The sequence below is a fragment of the Ambystoma mexicanum genome, chromosome 3p (genome assembly GCF_040938575.1).
Source record: "Ambystoma mexicanum isolate Mex_15411 chromosome 3p, UKY_AmexF1_1, whole genome shotgun sequence".
NCBI classification, from domain to species: Eukaryota; Metazoa; Chordata; class Amphibia; order Caudata; family Ambystomatidae; genus Ambystoma; species Ambystoma mexicanum.
This window is the reverse complement of record NC_090925.1, coordinates 919,892,646-919,916,673: the sequence shown is the minus strand read 5'-3', so window position 1 is coordinate 919,916,673 and position 24,028 is coordinate 919,892,646. Positions and strand designations below refer to the sequence as shown.

The window sequence follows — 24,028 nt, the reverse complement described above, 5'->3', positions numbered from 1 at the left end:
TGCGGGCGGCCTGACCAGACCATTGATGGATGTTGTGGCCTGCAATGAAAAAATCAACTGGCCAGCATCTTTATGAAGAGCTACGGGGTGATTCCCAGTGGTACTGCCTTTGCACATAGAGCAAGCAGGGAGGGGACACACACTTTGGCCCTCCCAACTGCCACCTTTCCTCTCTTGGATAGGAATGGTTCTGACTTCCAGCCTCGTAGGCGCCTCCTACTGTAGGGTGAGTGGGGCACCCATCCTCTGTTGACAAGTTGAGGTTGCTTTACCATGTCACCATACACACACATGCAAGCACTGCGGGGAATGCAGGGAAGTTGAAAACTTGATGAGCTGCTTCACATCAAAAGCTCACCTGCCCATTGAGCCCACTGCATCGAAACATCTGGGGTCGGCAGAATGGTGCCAGCACAGGAGATGCCTTAGGCCCTGGTGTGGGTCTGGCATAAACAAGACTTCATGTCCACCCCTTCTGCTTCCAGCGACAATGCCCATCCACCCTATCTGCCTTCCAGTTCATGCTACCTATCCTTGCTAATCCCCTTATTCTCATTTACTCATTCATCTCACCTCTAACTCGGTTACAATGATGCTGCTTGTTGCAGGGGGTGACCATAGCAAAACAAGAGGTGATGGCTGGGACCCATGTCTGGGCATACCTGTCCCACTCGGGGTGACTATAGCAAAACAAAAGAGCTGATGGCTGGAAGGTTTAGACTGAATCTTAACCTCTGGCATTGCTCTGGGCAACCCTCCAGACCATTGTTCTTCACCTGCCAAGCCATTACAAAAGGGGAAAGACCCTATGCAAATCAGGCTTGGTCCTAACCCAAAAGGGGCAGTGCAGCCCGAACTGCTAGGTCACCTCCCTTCTGCACAAGACCACAAGCATCCCCAGACATGTTTCAGCCTTGTTAGGCGTCATCAGTGAGGAGTAGCTTGGGTCTCTAGGCCCAGCAGGCACGCGACCCACATCTGGGCATACCCGGCCCACTTGGGGGGACTAAGCAAAAACAAAGAGGTGATGGCTGGAAGGTTTAGAATAAATCTTAACCTCTGGCATTGCTCTTGGCAACCCTCCAGACCATGGTTCTTCACCTGCCAAGCCATTACAAAAGGGGAAAGACCATATGCAAATCATGTTTGGTCTTACCCCAAAAGGGGCAGTCCAGCCCAAACTGCTAGGTCACCTCCCTTATGCACAAGACCACAAGCATCCCCAGACATGTTTCAGCCTGGTTGGTTGCAGGGGCGCCTTGCACTTTCCAGGACTGAACACTCCCATTTGACTATCTTCAGGTGAAGCCTGATCACCATGACCCACCATTGAGCCTTTGCAGCTCCACAGGGCTTCTGTGTTGAGCTGAGCTTGGCAGGTGACATTTCTCCAAGAGACAGACTTGCCCCAGCATACACTGTGCCATATTCCCAGAAAGCTGACCAACTGTGATTGGAAGAGAAGGGTAACTTGTCAACAAATACTAGAAAAAGGGATAGTAGTGGGGAAGAAGATAAATACTAAAGAGTATAGGGGCATTTATGAGGTACACTCACAGCAAGTCTGCGAAAATAGGTACAGCAGAGGGGTCCTAAGGTACCAGGCACAATATAGGAAACATTGGGAATAAAGCACATCAGAAGTGATAAAACAAAGTAGATATAACAGAGGAACATAGAACAAATGATTTCAACCAGGAGCTAGCAATAGAGTGATATACACCATGGAGCACATGAAATCCATGTGAAGCATGCATTTACACTCCAGTGTGACGGCCATGTTGTTGTCAGGCACAGGGAACTGCCCTATTATGGCTGCTGAGAGTGAGAGTGAGAGTGAGAGAGTGAGTGAGAGAGTGAGTGAGAGAGTGAGTGAGAGAGTGAGAGTGAGAGTGAGAGAGAGAGAGAGAGGTTTGGGGGTTGATGGTGGTGGTTGGGGTAGTGGCAAGGAAGAGCAAGGGCATGTGAAACCTCCACATTAAAAAAAAAGTTGACATAGAAAAGTTTAAGTAGAAGCCCAGAAAGTAAATGTGGTCGAAGGGAATTACATAGAACTGACATACAATGCCACATCTTTGAATTCTGCCATGCATACATTGTTCAGTTAAAGAAGTAACTTGAATGTCATCGAGGTTATCATGGGACTAAGAGGGATAAAAACAGGTGGCACCTGCTGTCCAACGGCAATTGTGATGTTGTGTATCTGTTGAAGCCTAACTTTAGGTTGTCCACTACATCAAATCAGAACATCATATGTGCTGGGGGTGGATGACATCACAAGCTGCCCTTGTAGGGCCTGTCACGGTAAAATCATTAGACAGAGACAAATGCATATCTATCCCTGTCCAAGGGGACTAGCTGTGTGTGGAAGAGCAGGGAGTCCCACCTCTGCTGTCCTGGATTAAAACAAAACACCGAAGATTCACCAATGGCCCTGCTATGCATTGCACATTCCCTTGCGCCTGTCCCAGACAGCCACTTTACACATGTAAACGCGCACCTGTCTGTGAATCGGCATGCACTTTTTCAATGCATAGCAAAACTCCCTTTGGTCCCTGGTTCACCCAAATTCCACTGTGGCAACAAATTGCCACAGAAAATGTGCATCTACATGCACACATTCTGATGGCGAATGTGCAAAGGGGACTCCTTGTTTCACGCAAGGGACCGGAAGGTTCTTGCACCTCCCTTTGCCTGCATCAAAAACAAAAGGTTTTGTGAATAGGCCCCATTGTATTCAAGTCGTGGCCTATTTCCAAGGTGAACGTGTGATGTACACATGCTCCATCTATGTGGTATATTCGCTCATGTTTTTGATGTGTTCATACTTGAGTTAAAGGAACCTGACTTTGGGCCTCATCACGAGTTTGGCGGTAGCCCTTAAATGCGGTGGTAACGGTGTTATCACCGCATTTAAGAGTCTGTCCAATCACGAGTCTGGCGTGTTTAGCTGGGGGTAAATACCCCTGAAAATTACTGATTTTCAGTGCCATTACCGCGCAGTAATACCTTTGGCGTTCATTGCGCCGAAAAATGGAACCAATGGGGAATAATGTTTACATCGCAACCCGTGATCCGGCGGTAATACCAACGGACGGGTGGGCGGTAATGCAAGTAAAGTTGGGCGGTATCCCTTTGGGGATACCCCCCAACTCGTGATGAGGCCCTTTGTAGTTTAAATGTGAAATTATTTTATTTTTAATTAAGGAAAGCATTTTTTATTTGGTCTCACTTATATCGATCGCGAATTATGTAATATGAACAAGGGCTCTGAGGTGTCCATCAATAGACAAATAGTGCTCTTACTAGAATTATGATATGCATATATTAATATATATTCCTCACCCGCACTTTTCTTTTCCCCCTTCCCTTGCACTTGCGCGATCTGAATGACACCTGGCCTCGTTGTCTGTCTTCCCTCTGTTCCCCCTCCCTTGCCTCGTCGCGCCTTGAAACTCTTGTGTAGAGGCGCATTAAAAATGTCATATCATATCATATCAATAATCACATTTTAGAAACAATAGCAGAATGGGAAATTGTTATTCAATATGATTAATTATCAACACGTTAGATCTTCATGATGCAACATGTTTGCCAAAAGAAAAGAAAGGCTGACGAAAATGATTTCTTTATCCTAGGACCAAAATGTAAAACCGGACCCATGGACTTGGTGTTCATCATCGACAGCTCGCGGAGCGTCCGTCCCTTTGAGTTCGAGATAATGCGGAAGTTCATGATTGACATCCTTCAGTCGCTGGACATTGGCCCAGACGCCACCAGGGTTGGAGTAGTGCAGTACTCTAGCCAAGTCAAAAACGAGTTCTCGCTGAAATCCTTCTTCAAGAGGAGTGACATGACAAAAGCCATCAACGACATTGTCCCTCTAGCGCAAGGTACAATGACCGGCCTCGCCATCCAGTATGCTATGAATTTTGCCTTCACCGAGGAAGAAGGTGCTCGCCCACTGGCGAAGAAGATCCCGAGGGTTGCCCTCATCGTGACCGACGGAAGGCCTCAGGACCGAGTGACCGAAGTGGCAGCCCAAGCACGTGACGCTGGAATTGAGATCTACGCTGTTGGGGTACAGAGAGCGGACATGAACTCGCTGCGTGCCATGGCCTCTCCCCCTCTAGAGGAGCACGTGTTTCTGGTGGAATCATTTGCTCTGATTGAGCAATTTGCCATACAATTTCAAGATAAACTTTGTGGTAAGTGAGGCTGGGTTAATTAAAATATATTGTATGTATTTGTATTTTTGTACTCATCCTAAAGAATCGACAGACACATTTCAAAATAGAGCATTTGAAACACATTAGGAAATATGTAATTTCAAAACTTGCTACCAAGATGCAAGTGGTCCATACAAGGTCAGTTTAAACTCAGAGGTAAGTGATGTTAAATGAATTTATTGCATTTACTTTGCTCTCTTTGTTATACCGAGTCTGTAATTGCATTTCTAAACTTGATTTCATTATCCCAGTTATGCTTATTTGTATTTTTTTGTTATATAAACATTTCTCTTCAACCTAACTTCTTATGGACTTTATACAACAATTTCCCCTGCCTTGGGACACTTGTGCATTCTAATTTTTAGATTTGGAGTTTCTACTTTCCTCACTCTGTTTCTCTTCTAGTACTTTAAGTTTTGTTTGCTTATGACCTGCCAACATGTTCTACTTGTGGGGTAGGATTTTTGGTCGTGCCTCAATTTATCTTTCTTAACGTGCTCCAGTATAGGAGTCCTGCATGGCTCACTGTGACCTGGCACAGGCAATGGACTGGGTCCTCTACTAACTAACTCACTCTAGCTGACTAATCCCTGCATGGCTATCCGATTTAGGCCTCCTTACTACCTACGCATGATGCCCACTGGACCTCCCTGGATCTCACGTCTATATCGGACCAAGTGCTGCACTGTGATTGCGGACCGAAGCCTGACATGAAGAAATGGAAAAAAGGGTATCCAGAAATGTAACCCTGGGCTGCCTGTTGAAGATACTTATGTCAACATTGTCCCTAGAGAGAGAGGTGGATATCATTATGTCCTTATCCTGTAATCCTAGTGCCTGGGAGTCCTTCATGCGTTGTAGACTTCCCACCTAAGAATCCACCAAGATCAATGGCGGAACCACATGGGAGATATTGGTGCTCCTCCCCACAGCATGACGAAGGCCATAAGTGTTTACAAAAATTAAATAATCATGTCACAGGGCTACTCCCTTATTCCCTGACCTGGTCTCTACTACCGCTGCTGTGAGTGGACCTTTCTATTTTCCCCCTCTACCAGGGACTGTACTATTCCCGGTACCCGACCCCCCGAAAATGCCTAAATAACTTATTTGGGCCCGAACACCACTGATTTGCACAGTAGCTTCACTGGCCGCCATTGGCCACAACGTGTTCAATGGCCCCTGGCCAGGACATCCAGCAGGGTTGCCAGGAGCCCAGCAGCGCCCGCAGCCTGTGATTGGCTGCTTACACCAATCTCCCGCCCTCCAGCTCACCGAGAGGCAGCAGCCGAAGGGCAAGCTTAAGGGCCTGTCTGCGCCTGTCCGCGACCGTACGCGCCGTCGGCCAGACTCCCTGCCCGATTGAAGTCCATGTAAGTACATTGCCCCCTTACTATACAGTAACTCGTTACAGATAGTGATTCAATCTCACCACCACTTCATGGAAGTAGACTTCTAACAATTGCTCTCCCCTATAACCCATATATTCCCACTCTATCACCCTCTGTGCCTGAGGGATCGAGCATCCACAGGATCAGGTGCTTTCTCCTGGCTAACCGGACCCATCCACAGCCAACGGCCGCGCATCCCGCTCCCACAGGTGTGCGAGAGATCTTTCACCACTACACATGAGGGTGGCCCCCCTCACCCTGGCATGGCTCCACTCTTCAAGCCCACGCTATCCGCACTCTTTGCTCAATTGGGTAAATTCGATCTTAGATGCTGATACTACTGCCACTAATTGCCCCAGAACTGTCATCAGAAGCCTAACGGTGTTACCTCAGATCCTAATGTTAATATTGGGCCTCTGGTCATACAGGCTACACTTGATTATTGTGCTGTGCCTTATGGTCGCCTCAGACCACATTTGTTTGATTTATGTTGTGCCACATGGTCGCCTACTTACAACACCTCATGGTTTATGCCTCATGGTCATCTATAGTTTACATCTGATTGATTTGTCCTGTGCCTCATGGTCTACAGACCACTTCTGATTGTTCCGTGATGTGCCTTATGGTCGCCTACAGACCACATCTGATTGCTTTGTGTTCTGCCTACGGTCGCTATTAGACCACATATGATTGCATCTTGCCACATGGTCGTCTACAGACCATACTTGATGGTATTATGCCACCTGGTCGCCTACTGACCACATTTGATTGATTTGTGTCCTGCCTTATGGTCAACTACAGACCACATTTGAGTACATTGCCATATGGTCGCCTACAGACCACATTTGATTGTATTTTGCCATCTGGTCGCCTACTGACCACATCTGACTAATTTGTGTTCTGTCTTACGATCGCTATTAGACCACACTTGATTGTATCTTGCCATATGGTCGCCTACAGACTACATCTGTCTGATTTGTGTTCTACCTTGCGGTCGCTTTTAGACCCACTTGCAACCCCTGCCTTCTAGCAACACTACCATCATCATGTATTGGTGCCTATCTACTCTTATACACCTATTGTATATCTACACTAGACCCTGGACTAGTCAACCTAACCCAGATCCTAATCAAGACACTTTCACCTGCACACGTATGATAACTACCACCCTTAACTCATGGCCTAGCACCATGACACTTGCTAACCCGTATTTGGATGATCCAGCACTCTGGATACGCCACTTCGCCACTAGACCAATACCGAACCAACCTTGTACTATTGCTATTAGAAATACCAGATTGAATTCTAGAACCACCCTACCCACCTTTCCACACTCTCACCATCCAAGCATTTCTAATAGAAACACTAGATTGAACTCTAGAACCAGCCTACCTACCTTTCCATGCTCTTTCCACCCTAGCATCTTAACCAGAAATACTAGATTAAGAGCCCGCAGCATGAAACACTTGCATATTGACCACAACCTTGCTAAACTAACCACTGACTCAGACAAGTTAGCCCATACCCATTCACATGACCTGCCTACACCACCGGAAAAATCTCCCCAAAAAGACAAACTTATCAAAGCAGCCTTGGTGAATGCCAGGTCTCTTCCTGCCCATGCTCTCGACATCGCTGACTTTATATCTCATGAAAAGCTCGATCTCCTTGCAGTCACGGAAACCTGGCTTAATGCTGCTTCCGGTCCATCGCTGGCCCTTGCTATACCTAAGGATTATGCTATTATCAGATGCGACAGAAATACTTCTCAAACGAAGGGAGGAGGACTTGCCCTCATATTCAGAAATACATTCGATATTAAAGTCATCCAAGACTCTCAAATCCCTTCTGGTGAATCCTTGTCTATCAAGCTACCCTTATCACCTAACCACACGGCAATTATGCACCTCATTTACCGTCCACCAGGACCCATCTCCTCTTTCATTGAGGATATCGCATCACTCATAACCGCAGATACCAAACCCAACTCGCAAACCATCTTACTTGGGGACTTTAATCTTGGTTTTAATGACCCTAAAGACACTAACGCCCATGACCTAGCCAACACCTTATCTGACTTGGGTCACACGCACATTATTCACGAGCCCACTCATGTCAAAGGCAGAACCCTTGACTGGCTCACTCACTTCAATTGTTCTATTGACCTTCTATCCAATGACCCATGTATTTGGTCGGATCATCACAAATTAACCTTTTCTATCAAAGCCAACACACCTCACCTGGCACCTATCATCGCCCCAGCCACCAGCACAAGAAATAAGAAAGATATTACACCTGACAAACTCTTACCCATACTACTGCCCATCCTGAATAATATCAACTCTGATGCTGACCCCACAGTTTTAGTGGATATCTACAACCAGGCTATACTCAAAGCACTGAACACCATTGCCCCACTAAAATTGAGGAAACCCAAACCACAGCGTCACCTTAACACCTGGTTCACGCCGCAGTTAAGAGAATTACGCAAAACTAAGAGAACCGCAGAAGCACACTGAAAAAACATCCCACAGCATCCAATAAAACGGAGCTAACCCTAGCCTCCTCTAGCTACAAAAAAGCCATCTTTCTTGCTAAAAAAGACACCTACACCAAAAGGATTACACAAGCGGAATCCAACACAAAGGAACTCTTTAAGATTCTGAAAGAACTAGAATCCCCCATTGCCCCTATAGACAAATGTATTACAGATGCACTATGGTGTAGTAATATTCAGACAGCTCTACTAGATAAAATAGCTCGCCTACAATCTAAAATCAATGCAAAAAAATCCCTACTACTAGCTGACCCTGACTACAAACAATTACCTAACAAATCAACTACCTTTAAGTCAACCTGTAAACCTTTTAGTTTCTCTCCCCTCTCAAACTGGGAAGTAGAAAACATCATTAAGAAACTTAAACCATCAAATTGCCAAAGCGATGCCTGCCCTGCCCCGATCATCAAAGCTGCTGCGCGTGACTTGGCACCATTCATAACCAACCTCATCAATGCCTCCTTTAAAACTGGAGTAGTACCTGATAACCTAAAAGATGCGTGGGTCATCCCACTTCTTAAAAAATCTACTCTCGATCCAGTCAACCCGGCTAACTACAGGCCAATAACAACTGTACCTTTCTTATTAAAAATATTGGACAGAGCAGCCTATTTACAAATTCAGGCTTACTTAGAATCAAACAACCTTCTAGGACTTAGACAATCAGGTTTTAGACCGAGACACAGGACAGAAACTGCATTAATAGATCTCACTACCCAGATCCAAATCCTGAAAGACAACGGCAAACTTGCACTCCTATTATTGCTTGACCTGTCAGCAGCGTTTGACATGGTCAACCACCAAACACTCTGTCACCACTTGAAAACTGCGGCACACTTTTCAGACGCAGCCACGGCCTGGATTAGCTCCTTCCTGGCGAACAGAACCATGAGGGTCTTCTCTCCCACTGATTCTGCTGAACCCTCACCAGTACCCTGTGGAGCCCCGCAAGGCTCTTGCGTGTCCCCGACACTTTATAATGTATTCACAAAGCCCCTCTTTGATATCCTTGACTGTCTGGGTGTCACGTATACCAATTACGCGGATGACACCCAGATACTCATTCCTATCTCGGGCAACTATGAATCAGACAGCAAAACCCTTAATGAAATCTATTCAGTAATCCAAGCATGGATGGCACATCATGGACTTTGTCTCAATGACGAAAAAACTGAGTTGATCATCCTTGGCACCCACGCCAAACTCAAAAATCTTAATCCCGCTTTCAATTCCTTCACCATAGATGCAACATTATCCCTGTGTCAAATAACACCAAAACCCTTGGTATCTACATCGATGCCACCTTATCCTTTTCAAAACAAACTAATGCAGTAGCATCATCAGCCGCTTACACCTGTAAGCTGATCACTGCATGTAGCCCGTTCATCTCCTCACCTAATTGCATTACTCTTGCCAGAGCACTAGTCCTATCCAAGATAGACTATTGTAACGCACTGTACTTAGGCACCAGCCACAAAAACATCAACAAACTGCAAATAATTCAAAATAATGCTATCAGGGCTGCCCTCAACATCCCCAAAAGGGTGCACATTTCTGAGACCAGACGCAAACTACGCTGGCTCCCAGTCAAGCACAGAATATCTCTTAAAACTTTGGCCCTTACACACAAAGCCAGGGCCAACCTTGCACCAGCCTTCCTCACCAACCAACTTACACCACACGACTCTTCAAGACCACTGAGATCAGCACAAGCTAACACCATGTCCATACCGAGTTTAAACTTCATAACCCGGGTGGTGCTAGCTTCCCTGTACAAGCCTCTAAATTATGGAACACTATCCCTGCGCCTCTGCGAGCAGAACCGTCATTTAACTTATTTAAACACAACACAAAGTGTTGGCTTCACAATATGGATTCCATGACAGCCTAACGGCCTGACCTCAGTATGATTGACTGCCACTAGCACAATTCTGTAATTAATGTATTTATACTAGACCATGGATGTACGCACTCCCATTACCAAGTTTGTACTTACCTGTAACTGTATTGTAACGTAACCTTTTTTGACTGCTTTCAATTGTAATGTAACTAGATCTAATTTATGCGCCCGTATGCCCCTGGGCCTGGCTGCGCTTTGCAAATAAAATAAATACAAATATTCCACTGCAGTGACTGATGGCTCTGCCCATCCATCCTTCGAGCAATGTGTCCTTAATGCCTGTTTCCCCATCTTTTCCTCTTCAACTACCCTCTTCTTTTGCACTACCCTCAGCGTCATCAGGAAAGTTTTACAAAACTGAAGCTACATCAAGATCACCACTCTGAATGCAAGATATGCAAATATTCACACTGGCAATATCCATGACCTGCTTGAGGAACGGGACATAGGCATTCTTGGCCTAACTGAGACTTGGTTATCTGGCAACTACATTACCACGGTCGGCACCTTGCCCCCTGATGGCTACGGGATCCTTTTGACAAATAAACCTAATAAGCCAGGTGGCAGTGTTGCCCTTAGGTTCCCTACTTACTCATTAGCAGAATGATCGCCACAGTCAATACAGTTTCCTCTGAAAGACTGGCAGGCAAACGCCTGCTGGTGACCAACAATTGCCTCATGATTGTAAAAATCTACAACTTTCTGGTTAATGATACCGTATTTTTAAAAGGATGGGCTGACTACATTCCCAGCATCCAATCTGTATCCAATGGGATACTCATTGAGGATGTATGTGATTTCTTGGAAAATATTTCACCTAATGGAGATTTCACAGAGAAACAAAATGAACTTTTTTACTTTTTCTATTTTTTTTAAAACGTGGGGGAGACCCTTGCAGTGCCCCCTCACCCCTCCCTTCCCTAACTCATACCCTTACCCCACACCCCACCTATTATGCATTACACATATACCATTTCACCTACCATTTTCGGCAAAATAAATTTGTTGGAAACTCATTTGGTGAAATGGTATTCAATTGAATCTACAGTAACCCTCATTTGAGAAGACCCGAACGACTGGTCGGACTCTCCAAATGGCCAAACAACATACCTCTTCGTGAAAGCCTTTGATGGCTATTCATTAGCCTCTCACCCTCCCTCCTCGCCACATGGGCGGGCATATGCTTGATGCCTTTCTCTCTACTGAAGTGCCGGTCACCAACATTTGCACCACCACCATTCCAATCCTCTCAACCCTCCTTCCAGGATGCCAAGCTCCTCTATCTCTGGCCAAGCAAGTGGGGCTCGACTGTTGCTTTTGCTGACACCTTCATCTTGCTCAGCACTGGCCTTGCAAACACTGCTACTACCCACAGCCTCTGGTGATATGATATGATATGGCATTTATAACGCTCCTATACACAGGTGTTTCAAGGCGAGGCAAGGGAGGGCAACAGGGGGAGGACAGACAACAATCCTACTAGGCCTGGTGTCAATCAGATCGCGCAAGTGCATGAGGACAGATGGTGGATAAACTTTCATCTGTCCTCATCGAAAAACACAAAATCTGATTTTGACCAACATCGGATGCTATGTTGAATCCTGCGCCTGCCTCCCACCTGAAAATGCGGCAAGTCCTACATCTTTCTTGTCGCCTTTAAATCAGTCACCTCGCCTGCAATTATAAACATGGTCAACTGGATTAAAGCTTCAGCAAAACTGTTCCTCCGGTGCCTCACCAGTACTTTGAAAGACAACTTTCCCTCCCTGGCTCCTTTGCTTGCTGTCCTTTGCTCTTTCCCTCAAGTGCTAAAATAAGAACACAGTCTGCCTTTTCTCAAAAAACCTTCAAATGACCCAGAAATTCCAGATGAATATCTCAGTGAAGCCAACAACGTGTTTTGTGATCATCAATTGGTTTGGTTTCCTCTTATCCACAAGAACCCAGACTGCCTCCCTTTCCAGGAGAGAGGAGCTTCTTCAGTCATTAGACAGCAAGTGGCCTGCCAACCCCATCTTACTGGACCTGTCTGCCCCCTTTTTCATGGTCAGCCATGCCACCCTGCTTGACCACTTGAAAAACACCTGACCTTGGCATTAAATGCACCGTTGTTTGATGGGTTTCATGCTTGGTCTTTGTCTCAGGTGGATAGATCAGCGGCAACGTACTTGCCTTGGAAGTAAGGGGGCACGGAGCAACACAGGTTCGATCCCCGGGTCCGCGCTTAGAAACCTCTGGGTATTAAGTGCGTAATAAATAACCTATCATGTCATGTAACCTATTATGGATCGGGTAATGCTTGCCCCTGTCCTTTCTGTGTTTAGAATTTCTCATGGTGGGGTCCAAAGGCTGGAACATCAACACATGCCTACGACTGCAGGCAGAGCTCCTCACACCTCTTTCCTGCACCTTCCAAACGCACACGTATGAAGAAAGCATAAAAGTGGGGTGCGGTCCGACTCTTGCATCCAGCTTAATCCCGACCTGCCTCTCCCTGGTCCAGGAATGGATGTCGGATAAGCAGCTATGCCTGAACGCGAGCAGAACCCAAATCCTTTACACAGGCTTCAATAACGCTCTTTTCCCGCTTTTCTCCTGGCCCTCGTCCTACAGCACTCATCCTCCTCTTGACTCCTCAAGCAGAAGTGTGGGGGTTAGTTTTGACGGCTAGCAAGTTCAGGAACTCTAACAAAACACACATTCAGCTGTGCCTGCTCAAACACATCCCTTCCCCCTAGCTCCCCCACAAGGTTGAAGTGTTAAGGCTCTTGGTTTGCTCTGAGAGAAATTCAACGCAACAGTCTTTAACCTACTTCCCCCAAAGCACTGTTCCACCAGTTGCAGGTCATATGAATCAAAGAGGCCTGGCCTATTCATTGGGCTGAGGTGCAGACACCCCATCACGCTGCCTTGAAAGGGCTCCCCCGGCTCTCTGTCCATGCCCGATTCGCCTTCAAATGACTCTGCTTTATGCATGTGCCCACTGGGGCCTGGGCCCAGGGCCCCTCTAGCACACTTCGTTCGTTGAAGTGCAACGGGCGCTTTGGTTTCGGTGGTATGATCTGCATGTTACACATGGATCACAGCAGCTAGCATGTCACCCGTGTGAGTTATTGTAGTAGGTTGGCAAATTCTCTCCTGCTAAGTACTAATATATCTTTGGAGGAGGTGCTCTAACTCTCTGATCTATATTATATATATATTGGACCCTTCATCTACCTTTTTTAACTAGAATTCGTTTTTCTTACACTTTACTATTTTTCCCTTAACAGATTTTTTGAATACGGATTTATTATCCTATATTTAACCCAGCTTTTTCCAGATTTTTCTCCCTATAATTCCATGAATTCTTTAAAAAGGGCTGTATCGGGAGATTATTTTAATATTACGGACTACATCTTTTTTTAAAAAAAAAAGATTTCTTAATTCCTTGCACGTGTTATGTGGCTGGGGGCACTCCACAGGTCCCTGCCCTCAAACACTGTTTCGTGACTCATTCAGACACCTCTCCCTCCCATGATTTCTCATTTAACGTAAAATACTGATACTAACCTTAAGGGATTGTCCCGTGACCCTTACTAGCTATTACCGCATGGAATTTGTTATGGACCTCCTCTCAGCCAATCAGAATGCTCACTGAGCAGTCACTAACTACTGGTATTAGCTGCATTCTGACATCAATGGCAGACAGGGAAACAACAATGCATTTTCCAAGCATATTCTTTTTCATTAGGACACTTCATCTCTGGGAGGACTTTTATTTGCTGCAAAATCCAACTGAATTTACCAAAGAGTAAGCTAAAACACGCTCTTTGTCTTGGTAGGATAGCTTAGGGGCAACGTGCTCGCCTTGGAAGAAAGACAACGTGGAGCAACACAGGTTTGATCCCCGGTTTGCGCTTAGAAACCTCTGGGTATTAAGCGCGTTACAAATAACCAATTATAGAGAAGAAGTATCCTTTAACATGACACCAAATACATGCTCATGTTAAACCCGCTCCCGGTTAACCTTGTTTTTTCAATACTAAAGCATAAAGACAGATTTAATTCACTAACTCAGATGATCTGTTTACATTGCTCACTATTGAAGTGAAGTTTATTTCTTCAACACCAAAACTCCAAAACATGTATTGCTACTAGCACTATATGCTAATAGCCTTATAGACATCAGGTGGGGTCATTATCGCTTAGGATAAGGCCCTTCCCCCACTTATGGGCCAAGATGAGCATTATCCTCTCAAAAGGACACCTCACTTTATAAGGCTATATTATTTGCTGAATTGACAAACATCTCATCTAAAACGTGAACGTTTGCAGTGTATATAAAAAATGAGTGTTTGTGTTGGACTTCTAATTGTCGCTTTACGCATTTGTTATACTTCTTGGAGTCAAAGGACCGAGCAACCGTCAGACCAATGTTTTTTACGCCACAGGCACCGACCTTTTAAGATGCACTAATCAGTGTCAACAATTACCTTGGGCTATAATCCACCAAATGAAAACGGAAGAGAGCACCCATTTTTAGCCTTGATAAAGAGCTTTGTAATGGTCGAAACACGTGTCGGCGCTCATGGTGATAATAAATATCTAAATGGTATTAAGCTAGAAGAAGTGGACTATAATATTTCATTAATATAGGACTCGTATAAACATCGAATTCCTCCAAGAAGTATAACAAATGTTTAAAGCGCCAATTGTGTAGAAGTCCAACACAAACACACACAATTCTCACTTGGGGCACAAGAGCACGGCCCTAAGGATTTCTGCAGCCCGCTGCCTTTACTAAACACCGACATCCAAGGATGGGCTCGGCGCGGTTACCAGATGTTCCTGGTGCTCTCGCCACTCTCCAAATATATAAAAAATCTCACCAGAATCCCATCTACTCTGTAACATTGCGTCTTGGACTCGATTATCTAACATTTGCACCGGTGCTGAAAATTGAGCAAATGCATATAGCACCAGCTATCCTGGTGGGGTAATACTCAATACAGCTCACAGATTCTGTTCCAATCCATATTACCTATTTTGTTCCAATCCATATTACCTAAAAACATCTCTACTGGGGCAAATATGAATCAAAGTTTATTTGCGCTACTTTTGATGTGTAACATAAACAAGTACATTATACAACATTATACAAGTAGCACAATTCATTGATTTCATTTTTTGCACACAGGTAAAGTTTAGATAATCTAACGTGTACTCCTTAGACGGTTGCTACATATTTTCTCCGTCGACCAGTAAAAACTGCCCACCGCTCCATCATATCAGTCTGGCGAGTAGGAACATAGCCTAGCGGCATGCCGTCCTCTCGACGCAAGCCTTTGCGGATCAGCGGTTGGAAATTCCCCCAGCAGATGGGTGCACAACGCCTCCTTCACTCTCCAGAGTGGAGGGAGCTTATTCCGAATCCTCCACAGAAGGAGGGCTGTGACCCTGTGACACACACCTAGCCAGCAGGGGGTTCACGGATCCCATGGCTTGTGCACCAACGCACTCCCCAGAATAACCTCTGCTAGAAGCATGTATTTTCCTGGTGTTACACCTTGCTCCACCACCACTCTAATCACAAAGTGCATCACTGCTCCAGCAGTCTCGGGAGGATAGCTCAGCAGCGCCTTAGAAGCAAGACGGCACAGAGCATCACAGTTTCGATCCTCGGGTCCGTGCTTAGAAACCTCTGGGTATTAAGCACGTTATAAATAACCTGTGATAACATATCATAGCAGAGCCATGGCTTGATTCAATGTAATTGGAAAGAAACAGTGTAGTTAGAAAAACTGGATGCTGGTTCCAACATTGAAAATGTAAGTAGGGTAGGAAGGATAGCTCAGGTGGAACTTGTTTTTCCAGGAAGCAAGACAACGCAGCACAACACAGGTTTGAATCCTGATCTCGCACTTAGAAACCACTAGCTGGTATTGAGCGTGTTATAATATTATAATTATATATGCTTTAATTGTAAGACCACTTTACATGTGAAAATCGGTTGGCTGCGCTGGGAAGGTGTGAAAAGGCCTCTTCTCTTTCTGAAACTGTGTGCATTTGAATCTAACATTTTGGAACTTCTCTACAATAGCATCACTGTTTTCTTTCCACACTGGTTTCCACTCACTAGACTCATCATGCTGGGACACATTACACATTAGATGCCAAACGCGGGGTGAATAATGTGGCACTACTTGGCATGCCATTTCTCCCACTGGTGATGAGAACTGCTTCCCAGTGTTTGAGTATATGTCTGTTTCTGTACGTCCAGTAGATGATGGGTCCATGCAAGACTGAATTCCTTTCATACTTCTTCCTGCAGCAGAATGACATTTATTTATTTATTTATTTTGACATTTGTAAAGCGCCCCTAACCCTGAGGCATCTGGGTTTAAAGTCCTCATCTTTTTTTTTCTGCCATTTGGATGGACCAAATTTACCCGGATCACATTCAGGGTTTGGGTGGGTGAGTTCGGACAAGTTCAGCCTTGTAGGCTATAAAAAAAGCTGAGCCATTGGGGTTTGTGATCTGCCTTGTAGGCATAGTGAGGCGGTTGATAGCAGCTTCACTAGTGTAGGTACTTTGGGAAGAGGTTTTACTTTGAGTTAAATTAGGCTAACAAGGAAAACAGGCTTTGGGTCAATGAATGCAACAAAAGCAGGATCGCGAGAGCAGAGACACAAAACGCTGTGGCCGGCCGGGCCCATTTCCTCACTATGTTTATGTGCTCTGTTTCCGCTGCTAAGAGTTCTCCAAGAACCAGAAGTGACATTCTTAGCATAGACGCTCACCGCTTCAATTTTGGTATGGGATTTTGATGGATCATACAAGGTCTGCATGGTGGGGGCAGGGCAGTCTGATGTTCAGGAAAAAATGATCAGGACCTTTCAGTGGTCCGGCCCGCTCAAGGTCTTCTAGGACCCTAGTTACAAAATCAAAGTGTGTCAGCCTGCAGCCTCCCTGCAGTCCCATATTCTCCACCACCTCCACAACGGAAAGTGCAAACGCGGTGGCGGGCTCACCATAGAGCACACAGTTTTGGCTTGCCACCAGCTAGTGTAAAGAGACAAAGACGGATGGCGGCACGCCATGACAGGAACTGACATAGTTAGGTGTATGCAGGCAGTAACATTCAGGGCCTGATTCTGAGGTGCATAAAGAAATGGAAAAGTGTTGTTCCATGAAGGAAGGACACATTTCCTAAAAGCACCATGGTCTGTCAAAGTGGGAATGTGGTGCCCTGGCATCAAAGCCTTTACTTATGCGTGTGCCTGATTTAAGGCTTGTATACAGCCCTAGCAACCATCAGGAATCCAGGGCAGGCAGGCACTGCGAGGGGATTCTCGTTCCAAAAGCCTTGGTTTTGCAAGTAAAAGAAAGGAGTTAAGATATGGCACTTCTGAGGTGTTGCTAATATATACTGCACCCATTTTCCTTTATAATGACGGCATTTCTCAATCTGCAGCACCACATTTCTTATTGACTGAAAGTTCAAGGACAAGTTCTTAAATAAGAAACGTGGCAGACGTTTTAGAAATTCTCCAATTTAACTGGTGCACACAATGGCACCATGTAGGCAGATTTGATCAGCTTTTACAGCTGCAAAGTGGTAGGTGTTTGTCATTTATAAAGCACCTTTATCCCATCAGTATGGCCTCAATGCGCTTCTTTCCACCCACCTCTGAATGGTGGTGCAGAATACTGGAGTTGAGAGTGATATTTTATTACACAAATGGTATCCCAAGCTCAGAGTCAGGCTTTCAGTATCGGTGACTGAGTGTGCAGCACATGTTCCATCTTCATGTGACTAGCGAGGAGAGAATCCCAGTGACCATCTTGCACGACCTGCACGGACATGACAATTGTGAAAATTCACTAGTAACTTAGAGAAAATCACAACCCACAGGAAAACAAAGTGAGCTGAGCCTTTAATTTTGGGTGTAGGTCAAAATCAGAGTTTTCCTTAGGAAGGTCAATAAATACAAACCATTACTGTTGGACTCCTAATGAGGCTCAAGGTGTTCCACAGTGAATGGTGTCTGTGAGCGTTGCAATGTCTTCATCAATCCCTCGACAGCTTAAAGTGCTTCCATTTTATAATGATTCAAGTGACAACGCCATCATTGTTAAACTAAAATATTCTTTTTTTTGGCACAAGTTGCTAATGCATTCACACACATGAATGAATCCTTTTTTGTGTGTTGGGAATTTCTAAAGTCTGATATACACGCTATGCCATGTTGCGGACTCTGCTCCAGGGTTGTCATGCTAATACTCTAGATTTCAAGAAAAAATATCTTCCCTGATAATCCTGAGAAAAAGCTTTTGCTGTGCTTACATTATGACTCATCGAATCTATTGCCAAAATAGAACACGGAATAGTTTGTTGTCTGGCACCAAAGAAGACTGAATGGTGCCAGATAACCAAATGACAGTATTTCTGTTGGCAGTGAGAAAACAGAACAAAAAGGCTAGGAAGAGCTTCCTTTGACTACCACTCTGATATGATAGGCTCTTTATAACACGCTTAATACCCAGAGGTTTCTAAGCGCGGACCCGGGAATCGAACCTGTGTTGCTTCGTGTCGCCTTGCTCCCAAGGCAAGCAGGTTGCCGCTGAGCTATCCTCCCGAGACGAAGCTATCCCCATGCTGCTTTCCAGAATTTCTGTTATCTAGCCTTATTAACGGCAATGGCAGATGCCGGGTAGTAGTGTTCCGATTAATGGATTGCCGGATAACACAGCTTGGAGTGATTCTGCCACTTCTGCATGAGACTGATTATAATCTGAGAGGTTGCTAATCTACTCCCACTGTTGGCCTGGGTCCCTGAACCTTATTCTTGCTATTGATCGTGAGGGAACTGTTTCTTACTCTCAGGCTTAATCTGTCAGTTTCCTCAATATTATTCCTGATAAAACACGCCATGGCAACTTTTAAAATAGGGTTTCTGCTCTGCATCGTCATTGAAACCGAGAATGCATGCACGGGTTGCCGTGATCAGAATTGCACATGAGATCGGCGAAGAGTAGCCCGCCCAACAGCAGACAGATTCGGAGAAAGACATATGGCATGCAAATGTATGCACACTGGTAAGCACAGCCAGGTAACACATTAAATAGAAGTATCAGACTAACCATGTCTCACCAATATAACTAGGGTAGCCTGGTTGGGTCCCACTTCCTCAAATTTATTGCAATACTAGCTATGCGTCAATTTAGCAGCCAACCGCACAACAGGCCAAACGCAACTGTTCCGACTAATCCCTGCAGAGTAATTAGGAACACACTAGATACAACCAACCCTCTACCCTTGGAAAAACCATGGGGGAAGGTTACCTCCATGCTTGTGAAGTAGGCGGGGCTGGCTGACGGACTACAATCAAGAATGTTGGAAAGTACCATTGAGCGGCAACCGAAGACACACTTCAGAGGCACTGTCAAAACGAACCGATGTACAAACAAATTCCACCCTTTCCTGCTCATCCAACATAACCAACACCACTAAACATGACTAGCGTCTAGACACACGTAGAAATGATCTAACTTTCACACTCAACCAACTCTCTCAGACTCTGGAAACAACCTTATAAGGAACATACCCATATACAAAGTCTATAACTCCATTGACGCTACACAAAGCACACCAACAGAATTCAATCAAACATCTAACAGATATCCGCAACACTGGACACCCCCCCTTATGGATACTACTAACCAGTGTGCACTACCGTAACCCCACCCTAACCTCATACAACCCACACACCCAACATAAAACACCAGCACACATCCGAGGCACTGAGTCCTACCCTTACGGTTACAACAAGCGGGGCCGGTCAACCAACTCCCACATGCAAGAGAATGCACACAGACGCCGGTTTCTCCCAGTTCTGCAACTATCCTATCATGCTACCTGTTAAGTTGTCAGCCCTCGGCCTGCGCGCGCGGGGGCTGGCAGAATGCTGGTAGGCCGCACGGCCTGTTGCGCAGCTCCGGCGGGAGCCGAAGGATTACACACCCACACCGGTTGCTGGTCGGCCCCGGAACTGCCTCCCGAACGCGGGGGCGGGGCTTTTATTTAGGACGCCCTGCGTCACCGCGTAGCGGGACGCAGGGCGGAACTTAACATTCCTCCTTTATTATAAAACAAACAAAACATCACGCTAACTGCCAAACAACGGCGAAAGTCCAACATGAACTTACAGTCTTCAACACCCAGCTACCCTGCCATTGGGGTTCATGGCACCAGGGCACTAGTTACCACACATAGTCACTTAGCTTGGCTGGCGGTCTCGTCGTTGTTCTCAGCCTGTATCGCCCTTCTCGGGGAGCTCTCCCCCTTGCTTCATGCTCTGGTTCACCTTCGCTGTTCGGGCCCTCGAGGCCGGGTGCATCCACCGGCTCCCAGGTTCCATCCCCCGCTCCTATCTCCTCAGGGATGGCCTCCGGCTCTTCTTCGCTGGGATGAGTGTCCTCGCCTTCCCGATGGCCCTCCTTATCGGTCCACAGGGTACGGGGTATGGCCTTGAACCATGACGCATTCCTCGTCACTTGACGGCGTCCTCGTGTCACAGTTACCATGGTTCCATGCCGGTTACTGACGGTCCATGGAAGTTCTTCGTACCTGGTGTCAAGTTTTGACTTGGAGGGGTTTCGTAGCATGATGACCTGGTCACCCACTTGATGATGGGACGGCCTCGCTCTCCGCTTGCCACTCATGTGTGCGTTAGCATCCCTTCTCCTTCTTTCTGTGCGTTCCTCGTTGACCGCGTCCGGGGTCCTGCTTGGGTGATGCGGGATCGAAGATCTAATGACGGTGCCGAACATGAGGTCCGCTGGTGGTATGCCGGTTGTGCTGTGGGGCGTGACCCGGTAGTTCCGGAGGAATCGGAAGAGGTCAACTTTCCAGGGGCTGGCGTTAGCCTTGGACACCCTGAGCACCTTGTTGATAGTTCTCATAAACCTTTCTACGTCCCCATTTGCCTGGGGGTGCCTTGGTGTGATATGATGATATTTAACATTGAGGTCCTGTAGATACTTTTTGAAATCCTCTCCCGTAAACGGCGGCCGTTGTCGCTTTTGATTGAGATCGGTACCCCGTGAGTTGCGAACATTTTTTCTAGGGCCGGAATGACCACTTCAGCTGCTGTGGATTCAACTATCTCAACTTCCGGGTATCGGGAGTGATCATCGACGGCCACCAACAGGTGGAGGCCCTCTCGTAGCTTGCAAAAGTCAATGCTGATGGCCTCCCAGCGAGAGCGGCCACGTTCTGCTGATAGGATAGGTTCCGGGTCTGGCGGGGCCCCCGTTATCTGACAGGATAGGCACGTGCTAACGAGTGTCTCGACCCGCTCCTCGATCTGGGGAAACCATACTCGGTGCCGAATACGGGCTTTTGTCCTTACCAGTCCTTGGTGTCCTTCATGCGCTAGGCCCACTATCCTGTCTTGTATTTTGAGAGGGATTACGATGCGGTTTCCTCGTAGTATCAGTCCACCTTCCGTGATTGACAAGTCTTGCCGTACTGTGAATATGCCGGACAAAAACCCTTTTGCTTCCGCTGTTCTGTTGTGCGTGTGTCTCATGAAGGTCTTCCAGTCACCGGAGAGGATGGCATCCTTCACTAAGTCACAACACGGGTCCTTGAGCGTTTCCACCTCGATTTCCTCGATGCTCACCGCCTTGGGTCTCATTGCGTGCACCACTTGACATATGTGTTCCTCCGTCTCTGCAGCTACTTGGATCTCTTGTTGGGTGGCCTCTCGCGGATGCCTGGAGAGAAAATCCGCCGGGTTTCCGCTGCCCGGTTGGTAGATGAGATCAAAGTCATATTGCTGGAGGTGTAATAACCACTTGGTGATTCGTGCCGGAGGGTGTGCTGACGTCCCCATGAAAATGGGTAGTAGGGGCTTGTGGTCCGTGATCGTCGTGAACCGACGCCCATATAAGTAGAGGTGAAAATGCCGGCACCCCCACAGCACAGCGATGGCCTCCTTTTCGATGTGTGAGTACCTTTGTTCGGTCTCTGTGAGGGCTCTCGATGCATATGCTATCGGTCTCTTTTCCCCTTCCTTCGTGACTTGCATTAGGATGGCTCCGAGCCCCACAGGGCTTGCATCCACGAACAGTTCTGTGGGCAGCTCGGTGCTATAGTAGGCCATCTTGGTGTCGGCGGAGAGGGAGTCCTTGATGCTTTCGAACAAATCCTGGCATGTCTGCCCCCACTCCCACTTGACGTTGGCCTTGGTGAGTTCCCGCAACGGCTCAGATAGTGTGGCCAGGTTTCGGATGAACCTCCCGCAGTAGGTGGCCATGCCTAAGAAACTGCGCACTTCTGTGGGGGTCATCGGTGGGCTTGCCGCCTGAATGTCTGCGACCTTCTGCGGGTCAGGGGAGATGCCTGTGCTGCCAAACTTGTACCCGAAAAAGGTGATCTCCGATTTGAGGAACTCACACTTCTCCCGGTGTATTGTGAGCCCAGCATCTTGTAGTCTGCCCAGTAAAGCGTGAAGCCTCTTGATATGTGTTTCTTTGTCGGGGGCGTGAATCAGAATATCATCGCTCACGTTGAGGACGCCAGGGATGCCTCGGATGACCTCCTGGATGGTTTGCTGGAATACCTCAGCAGCAGACGATATTCCGAAACTTAGGCGTTTGTATCTCCGCAGCCCCAAGAGCGTTGAGAACGTTGTAATGTAGCGAGAGTCTCTATGGAGTTTGAGTTGATGATACCCCGCCTTGAGATCAATCTTTGAGAATATACACGACCCTGTGAGGTCAGCCACGATCTCGTCGATCGTTGGGGTTATGTGGCGTTCTCTTTTAATGGCAGTGTTAGGGAGACGCATGTCTATGCAGATCTGCACCTTTCCAGGCTGCTTAAGCTTTCGTGTCACCACCATTGGAGAGACCCACGGTGTGGGCCCTGTGACCTCCTCAATGATGCCCGCTTCTTCCAGTGCCTTGAGTTCCTGCTCCACTTGTTCTCTCATGTGGAATGGCGTTCTCCGGTGCCTAACGGCTTTCGGCTGCACTGTTTCATCAATATGAAGTTTGATGGTTTTGCCTTTTAAACAGCCTATTCCCTCTTGCAAGTCAGGGTATTGATTCAGCATCTGCTCCACCTCCTTGTCTTCGTTGACATGGCAGATGAATTGGACCACTCCCAGGTCCTCCGCTGCGTCCCCACTCAGGAGGCTCTCAACACCTGCCTTCACGACATAGATCTTGGACCATAGTTTGTTTTTTCCGTGTTCCAGCGTAGTGCGGAACCTGCCAATCACCGGCAAGGGCTTTCGACTGCCGTATGCATACAACAGAGTGTCTGTGCTTTTCAGCTCTGGTGGAGGACTTAGAGTCAGGAAGATGCTTTCGGGCATGACGTTCACCGAGGCGCCTGTGTCGATGGTCATGAGAATGCACTGGTTTTGGATGGTGACCATGCATTTGCGCCTTCAGACGGCTTTTCAACGTGGTCCCCGACCGTGGCACAGTACAGACACCAGGTATACCTTCCTCCCTTTTCTCTCGATGTCCTTGGTGGGGTCCTGCTGCATCGCCGAGACATCATCCCCTTCATCCTCCGTGGAAGAACTGGCCACTGCGACCCTTCTGGCGCTGGCTTGCTTCTTTTTCTTGGTTGCGTTCTTCTCCGGTGGGTTTTGCGGGGGCTGTATGGGGGTGTCCGCTGATCGGCATACCTTTGCGTAATGATCCTTCCGGCCACATGCTCCACATGTGGTGCCTTGAGCAGGACAGTTGCGACGGCCATGTCGTGGGCCACCGCACCAGCCGCACTCTGTGGGCCCCGGAATGCGCGGTTGCCACCTGTTTTGGCCGTAACCTCCACCGTTGTCGTCTCTCGAGGATTGTCTATTGGTGATCCGGGCCACCATAGCTGTGTTGAGAGCAGGTTGCAGCCTGTGTAGCGTGGCCTCCAGGTTGGCCGCTCTGGTGTGG

General features: G+C 47.0%; 1 protein-coding gene across 5 annotated transcripts in view; it reads left to right on the top strand.

Moving 5' to 3' along the window:
- Positions 1–24,028, top strand: part of MATN4 (matrilin 4) — a 165,340-nt gene that overhangs the window by 58,154 nt on the left and 83,158 nt on the right. For all 5 annotated transcript variants that reach the window (XM_069652205.1, XM_069652206.1, XM_069652202.1 and 2 more), the window contains one exon: positions 3,639–4,208. In XM_069652205.1, the coding sequence (XP_069508306.1) occupies positions 3,639–4,208 (570 nt within the window). The remainder of the gene's footprint in view (positions 1–3,638; positions 4,209–24,028) is intronic.